This window comes from Cebus imitator, unplaced genomic scaffold (assembly GCF_001604975.1).
Source record: "Cebus imitator isolate Cc_AM_T3 unplaced genomic scaffold, Cebus_imitator-1.0 Scaffold266, whole genome shotgun sequence".
NCBI classification, from domain to species: Eukaryota; Metazoa; Chordata; class Mammalia; order Primates; family Cebidae; genus Cebus; species Cebus imitator.
The window spans coordinates 2304953-2312709 of record NW_016107581.1 but is presented as its reverse complement, the minus strand read 5'-3'; the positions used below and the strand labels follow the sequence as shown (position 1 = coordinate 2312709).

Genomic DNA, 7757 nt, shown 5'->3' with positions numbered 1-7757 from the left:
AAAAAAGATGAGGTCGTTACTTTGTTACTTTACTGTGGGCCCTAATCCAACATGACTGATGTCCTTATAAAAAGGAGAAATTTATGGCCGGGCGCAGTGGCTCATGCCTGTAATCCCGGCACTTTGGGAGGCTGAGATGGGAGGATCACTTGAGCTCAGGCATTTGAGACCAGCCTGGACAACATGGCGCAACCCCATTTCTACAAAAAATACAAAAATTAGCTACATGCAGTGGCGTGTGCCTGTAGTCCCAGCTACTCGGGAGGCTGAGGCAGGAGAATCACTTGAGCCTGTGAGGCGGAGGTTGCAGTGATCTGAGATCGTGCCACTGCACTACAGCCTGGGTGATGGAAGTGAAACCATATTTCAAAAAAAATAACGGGCCGGGTGCGGTGGCTCACACCTATAATCCCAGCACTTTGAGGGGCCAAGACAGGTAGATCACCTGAGGTCAGGAGTTCGAGACCAACCTGACTAACGTGGGGGACCTTCATCTCTACCAAAAACACAAAACAAGACCATGCTTGTAATCCCAGCTACTCGGGAGGCCAAGGCAGGAGAATCACTTGGACCCGGGAAGCAGAGGTTGCAGTGAGCTGAGATCCCGGCACTGCACTCCAGCCTGGGAGACAAGAGTGAAACTCCTTCTCAAAAAATACCCCCAAATAAATAATAATAATCTATAAACCAAAAATTACAATAAAAGGAGAAATGTGGGCCAGGCATACAGAGAGGGAAGATGGTGTGAAGATGGCTGTCTGTAAGCCAAGGAGTGGGGCCTGGAGCAGACCCTCTCTCACCCAGCGCTGCCAACTCCTTGGCCTGGACTCTGGCCTGCAGTCCCTGAGCCGGGCAAGTTCTATTGTTGAAGCACCGGGCCTGGGGGACTTGGCTACAGTGGCCTCAGCAAACACATGCAGCCTGGCTCGTATGGGATTTTCCGAGCGGTCAGGAAGGGGTAGCGTTTCCAGGCAGGAAGGGACAGCACATACACTGTCAACACCCACTTATTCACTGCACACATGTCTCCCCTGGCCTCTGGGGACCCAGGCCTGCGCTGTGCCATGCTGGACCCAGAATGAATCAGCCCAGCCCCGCCCTCAAGCGGCCCTTGGTCAGGTGGGAGGAAAGACCACACACACACACACACACACACACACACACACACACACACACACGCAGCTAGAATCTGGGAGACCCTGGCTGAGCCCAGAAGTGCAATAGGCGTGCAGGACACATGTACAGGCTGAATCTCAAATTCATTATTTGTGCCGGGAATGTGTGTTGAGCCGCTACTCCAGGCTGACCCAGTGCTGGGTGCTGTGGTCACAGCAGGAATCAGATGGTGACAGAATCCTGCCTCTTGAAGTCCGGGTGTGGTGGCTCATGCCTGTAATCCCAGCACTTTGGGACACCAAGACAGGCAGATCACCTGAGGTCAGGAGTTCAAGACCAGCCTGGCCAACACGGTGACACTCTGTCTCCACTAAAAATATAAAAATTAGCCAGGCGAGGTGGCAGATGCCTGTAGTCCCAGCTACTCGGGAGGCTGAGGCAGGAGAATCGCTTGAACCCAGGAGGCAGAGGTTGCAGTGAGTTGAGATTGCGCCACTGCACTCCAGCCTGGGTGACAGAGTGAAGCTCCATCTCAAAAACAACAACAATAAAAACCAAAGCCTTCTGCCTCGTGAGGACCCAGTCTGGAGAGACAGAATAAGTGACCAAGGGGTGGACTAAAGAATACCAAGGACACAAATAAATGGAGGCTCCTTCACGCAGGACGGCTGGGGCGGGGGGTCGGGGGGCTCGCTGAGGAGGTGATACTCCAGCCGAGACGGAAGCTCCACAGACCAGGCAAAGAGCCCTGAGAAGGAATGTCACAGGACAGTGGGGTGAACGGGCAAAGGTCTCGAGGCTGCCCTCCAGCAATTTCTAACAATGCTGATACAAGAGGGCCAGGGTGCACAGGGAAAGGGTGGGGCTGGGCTGATACGGCTCAAGGGATCATCCTGCCTCAGCCTCACAGGAAGCTGGGACTATCAGCCCGAGTCCCCGTGTCTGGCTAATTATGAATTATGATAGTGACTTTTTTTTTTGAGACAGAGTCTTGCTCTATTGCCCAGGCTGGAGTGCAGTGGCATGATCTCAGCTCACTACAGCCTCTACCTCCTGGGCTTAAGCAATTCTCCTGCCTCAGCCACACAAGTAGTTGGGATTACAGGCGTGGCCACCACACCTGGCTAATTTTTATATTTTCGGTAGAGACAGGCTTTCACCATGTTGGCCAGGCCGGTCTTGAATGCTGGACCTCAAGTGATCCACCCGCCTTGGCTTCCCACAGTGTTGGGATTACAGGCATGAGCCACTGTGCCTGGCCATAATGATTTTTTTTTTGGAGACAGTGTCTCCCAGGCTGCAGTGCAATGGCACAATCTTGGCTCACTGCAACCTATGCCTCCTGGTTTCAAGCGATTCTCCCACCTCGGCCTCCCGAGTAGCTGGGATTACAGGCACGCGCCACCACACCCAGCTAATTTTGTATTTCTAGTAGAGATGGGGTTTTGCCATGTGGGTCAGGCTGGTCTCAAACTCCTGACCTCAGGTGATCTGCCCGCCTCGGCCTCCCAAAGTGCTGGGATTAGAGGCATGAGCCACTGCACTTGGCCATGATAATGACTTTTATTATTTACTATTACGATGTATTTTTAGTAGGAACGAGGTTTTGCCATGTTGGTCAGGCTGGTCTAAAACTCCTGACCTCAGGTGTTCCGCCCGCCTCAGCCTCCCAAAGTGCTGAGATTACAGGCGTGAGCCACCGAGCCCAGCCGATAAGAATTTTTAAAAACAACAAGCTGGGCGTGGTGGCTCACGCCTGTAATCCCAGCACTTTTGGGAGGCTGAGGCGGGCGGATCACCTGAGGTCAGGAGTTTGAGACCAGCCTGACCAATATGGTGAAACCCCGTCTGTAAAAAATAAATAAATAATTAAAAAATAAAAACAACAAAGGGAAGCAGAATATAAACAAACAACATTGCAGTGTTAGTATCAAGTCATGCCAGGAGGAACACTGCGGCAATCTCCCATGCACATTTCACAGCAGGGAGGGAGGCCTCGCCTGCCTAGCACACCACCACCCGGAGGCTGGGAGCGAGGACACCCCCCCACCCCTCCCTGCCTGCCCCTCCCGCCCTGCCCCTGCTCACTGGGCTCCTGCTGGGCGTCCATCTTGGCCTTGAGCAGCATCCGCAGCCGCGACACCTCCTGTCGCTTGAGCTCATCCAGTTTGGTGCGGACGTGGTGGCTGACGAAGTCCAGCTCTCGGCTCAGCTTCCCGCTCTGAGGGGAGAGGAGACCCTGGTCCGCCTGGGGGCCCGGCAGGGGGCATGCCGGGTGGCCTAGGCCTGCTCTCTATCTTCTCTGACAGTTTCTTACAAGCTTTCTCATGCCCCAGTCTTTTTTTTGAGACAAAGTCTCACTCCTGTCCTCAGGCTGGAGTGCAGTGACACGACCTGGGCTCACTGCAACCTGAGCCTCCTGGGTTCAAGAGATTCTCCTGCCTCAGCCTCCCGAGTACAGTAGCTGGGATTACAGGCGCCTGCCATCACACCCAGCTAATTTTTGTATTTTTAGTAGAGACAGAGTTTTACCATGTTGGCCAGGCTGGTCTCGAACTCCTGACCTCAGGTGATCCGCCCGCCTCAGCCTCCAAAAGTTCTGGGATTACAGGTGTGAGCCACCACGCCCAGCCCTGCCCCAGTCTTATACCGCCCCTTCCCTGCTTACAGTCCCCCGGCTCCTCAGAGTCTCCAAGAAGGACAGGTCCCAGCCCCTCAGCCTGGCATTCGAAGCCCTGCCCACCTCTGCTGCTGCATGTCCCATTATTCAACAAATCACATGTTTAGGGCCAGGTGTAGTGACTCATGCCTGTAATCCCAGCACTTTGGGATGCTGAGGTGGGAGGATCGCATGAGCCCAGGAGTTTGAGACCCACATGGGCAAGATGGCAAATCCCTGTCTCTGGAAACAATAAAAAAATTAGCTGGGGTTGGGAGCGGTGGCTCACGCCTGCAATCCCAGCACTTTGGGAGGCTGAGGTGGGCAGATCACAAGGTCAGGAGATTGAGACCGTCGTGGCCAACATGGTAAAACCCTGTCTCTACTAAATACAAAAAACTAGCCAGGTGTAGTGGCATGCGCCTGTAGTCCCAGCTACCCGGGAGGCTGAGGCAGGGGAATCGCTTGAACCCAGGAGGCAGAGGTTGCAGTGAGCTGAGATTGCGCCACTGCACTCCAGCCTGGGTGACAAAGTGAGACTCTGTCTCAAAAAAAGAAAAAATAAAATTAGCTGGGCGTGGTGGCATGAGCCTGTAATCCCAGCTACTGGGGAGGCGGAGGTTGCAGTGAGCAGAGCGCCACTGCACTCCAGCCTGGGCGACAGAGCCGGACACCATCTCCAAAAAAGAAAAAACAGAATGCCCTGAGACCCCTCACTTCACCTCCAACTCTCTCTCTCACACACACTGTGCTAAGTGCCTTCTCTGAGCTGCCTCTACTACGACCTGGAATTGTGTCTGGCTCTCAGTCAGAGCTGACCCTGCGACTTTCCTCCTTACAGCCTCCCAGGGCTCTCCAATCCTCCCAGGACAAAGTCCCTCAGCTCAGCACTCAAGACCTTGCAAAGCCAGACATGGCACCTCATACCTGTAATCTCAAACCTTTGGGAAGCAGGAGGAGGCAGGAAGATCGCTTGAGCCCAGGAGTTTGAGACTAGACTGAGCACTGTAGATAAACTCTTTTTTTTGAAACGGAGTTTCACTCTTGTTACCCAGGCTGGAGTGCAATGGCACGATCTCGGCTCACCGCAACCTCCGCCTCCTGGGTTCAGGCAATTCTCCTGCCTCAGCCTCCTGAGTAGCGGGGATTACAGGCACGTGCCACCATGCCCAGCTAATGTTTTGTATTTTTAGTAGAGACGGGGTTTCACCATGTTGACCAGGATGGTCTCGATCTCTTGACCTCGTGATCCACCTGCCTCGGCTTCCCAAAGTGCTGGGATTACAGGCTTGAGCCACCACGCCCGGCGATAAACTCTTTACAAAAAATAAAAAATTGGCCTGGCACAGTGGCTCATGCCTGTAATCCTAGCACTCTGGGAGATTAAGGCGGACAAATCACGAGGTCAGGAGTTTGAGACCAGCCTGGCCAACACGGTGAGACCCCATCTCTACTAAAAATACAAAATTAGTTGGGTGTGGTGGCGTGCCCCTGTAATCCCAGCTACTAGGGAGGCTGAGGCAGGAGAATTGCTTGAACCCAGGAGGTGGAGGTTGCAGTGAGCCGAGACCATGCCATTGTACTCCAGCTGGGCGACACAGTAAGACTTCGTCTCAAAAAAATAAAAATAAAAAATTAGCCAGGCGTGGTGGCGCTTGCCTGTAGTCCCAGGTAATCAGGAGCCTGAGGTGGGAGGACCGCTTAGCCTGGGAGGTTACGGCTACAGTGAACTGTGACTGCACCACGCAACTCCCCACGTCAGCTTGAGTGTAAGAGAGTGAGACCCTGTCTCTAAAATAAAAGCCCTGCAAGACTTGGCACCCACCCACCCTTCCGGTCCCACATCCCCATCTTTATATCAGTCATAAGGAATCACCAACAAAAGTGAAATGTACCAGGCTGGGTGCAGCGGCTCATGCCTGTAATCCCAGCACTTTGGGAGGCTGAGGCAGGTGGATAGCTTGAGGTCAGGAGTTCAAGACCAGCCTGACCAACATGGAGAAGCTCCTCTACAAAAATTATAAAAAATGAGCTGGGTGTGGTGACACGCGCCTCTAGTCCCAGCTACTCGGGAGGCTGAGGCAGGAGAATTGCTTGAACCCGGGAGGCGGAGGTTGCAGTGAGCCGAGATTGTGCCACTGCATCCAGCCTGGGCGACAGTGTGACTCAGCCTCAAGAAAAAAAAAAGGTACTTGCGCATCTGCACACAGTGTTCTGAAATGCCACCCTCCATTGACTTCTGTATCACAGACACCCCCAGCTGGGCACCCTTTCCCTGGAAGCCCTTTCTTGCTTCTCTATCTGGTCCTGGTTCCTCTTTGGGGCTCCCCCAGTGCCCTCTGCTGTCTGTTTTTGCTCAGATTGCTTCATTGCAGTCACATGTGACTCATGTCTGTCTCTCCTGCCCATGGGGCACGGCCTTTGCAGAGGCAGCAGGGTGAGGTGACTGAAGTCACAGTCAGAGTGACCAAAGCCAGTCACACACCTCCTCTAATCTGGCCCAATCTGGTCCACAACTCACTGGAAAGACTTGATGCCCAGGAGGAAAAGCCATTGGCCCAAGGTCCCCTGGACAGTGAGGAAGGGAGGCCAGCTTCTAGCCTGATGACCACACTGGAGTCACTGTCTTCCAGTTCGGGAGTCCCCAGGGCCTGGGTTCAAATCCCAAACTTGCACCAGCCCTTAAGTGACCCAGCACAGCCCTTTCCTGCTCTGCACCTCAAAACTGGGGCTGGGAAAGGCATGGTGATTCACGCCTGTAATCCCAGCACTTTGGGAGGCTGAGGCAGGCGGATCACTTGAGGTCAGGAGTTTGAGACCAGCCTGGCCAACATAGTGAAACCCCATCTCTACTAAAAATTCACCGGGCATGGTGGCTCACGCTTGTAATTCCAGCACTTTGGGAGGCCAAGGTGGGTGGATCACCTGAGGTCAAGAGTTCGAAACCAACCTGACCAACAATGGAGAAACCCCATCTCTACTAAAAATACAAATAAGGCTGGGCATGGTGGCACATGCCTGTAATCCCAGCTACTCAGGAGGCTGAGGCAGGAGAATCGCTTGAACCCGGGAGATGGAGGTTGTGGTGAGCCACGTTGTATCATTGCACTCCAGCCTGGGCAACAAGAGTGAGACTCCGTCTCAAAAGAAACACAAAACAAACAAAAATTAGCTGGGCACGATGGTGTGTGCCTGTAGTCCCAGCTACTTGGGAGGCTAAAGCAGGAGGATCATTTGGACCTGGGAGGTGGAGGCTGCAATTGCCCGAGATGGTGCCACTGCACTCCAGCCTGGGCAACAAGAGTGAGACTCCGTCTCAAAAGAAACACAAAACAAACAAAAATTAGCTGGGCACGATGGTGTGTGCCTGTAGTCCCAGCTACTTGGGAGGCTAAAGCAGGAGGATCATTTGGACCTGGGAGGTGGAGGCTGCAATTGCCCGAGATGGTGCCACTGCACTCCAGCCTGGGCAACAAGAGTGAGACTCCGTCTCAAAAGAAACACAAAACAAACAAAAATTAGCTGGGCACGATGGTGTGTGCCTGTAGTCCCAGCTACTTGGGAGGCTAAAGCAGGAGGATCATTTGGACCTGGGAGGTGGAGGCTGCAATTGCCCGAGATGGTGCCACTGCACTCCAGCCTGGGCAACAGAGCGAGACTGTCTCATACAAAACAAAACAAAACAAAAAACGGGCTGATGCCACTGCTACTGACTACCAGGATAACTGACATTTATTGCAGGCTTATGATGAGCCAGGCCACATTCCTGAAGTACGGATTATCAGTGATTTGCACAACCAGTCCTCACAATAGGGAGGACTCACATATTAGCCCGTTTTCAGAGAGGGGAACCAAGGTGCAGAGAAGGCTGGCCCAACACAGCATCGGGTGGAGCTGAGATGGACCCGGCCCTGATCCGCTCTGTACCCTGCCTGCCTAACTGGCCTCTCTGCTTCTGTTTTTTTTTTTTTTTTTTTTTTTT

General features: G+C 53.4%; 1 protein-coding gene across 3 annotated transcripts in view; it reads right to left on the bottom strand.

The window, feature by feature from the left end:
* The window catches only part of NUCB1 (nucleobindin 1), a 27371-nt gene that overhangs the window by 14291 nt on the left and 5323 nt on the right, over positions 1 to 7757 (bottom strand). For all 3 annotated transcript variants that reach the window (XM_017500503.2, XM_017500504.2, XM_037728478.1), the window contains exon 4: positions 3205 to 3337. In XM_017500503.2, the coding sequence (XP_017355992.1) occupies positions 3205 to 3337 (133 nt within the window). The remainder of the gene's footprint in view (positions 1 to 3204; positions 3338 to 7757) is intronic.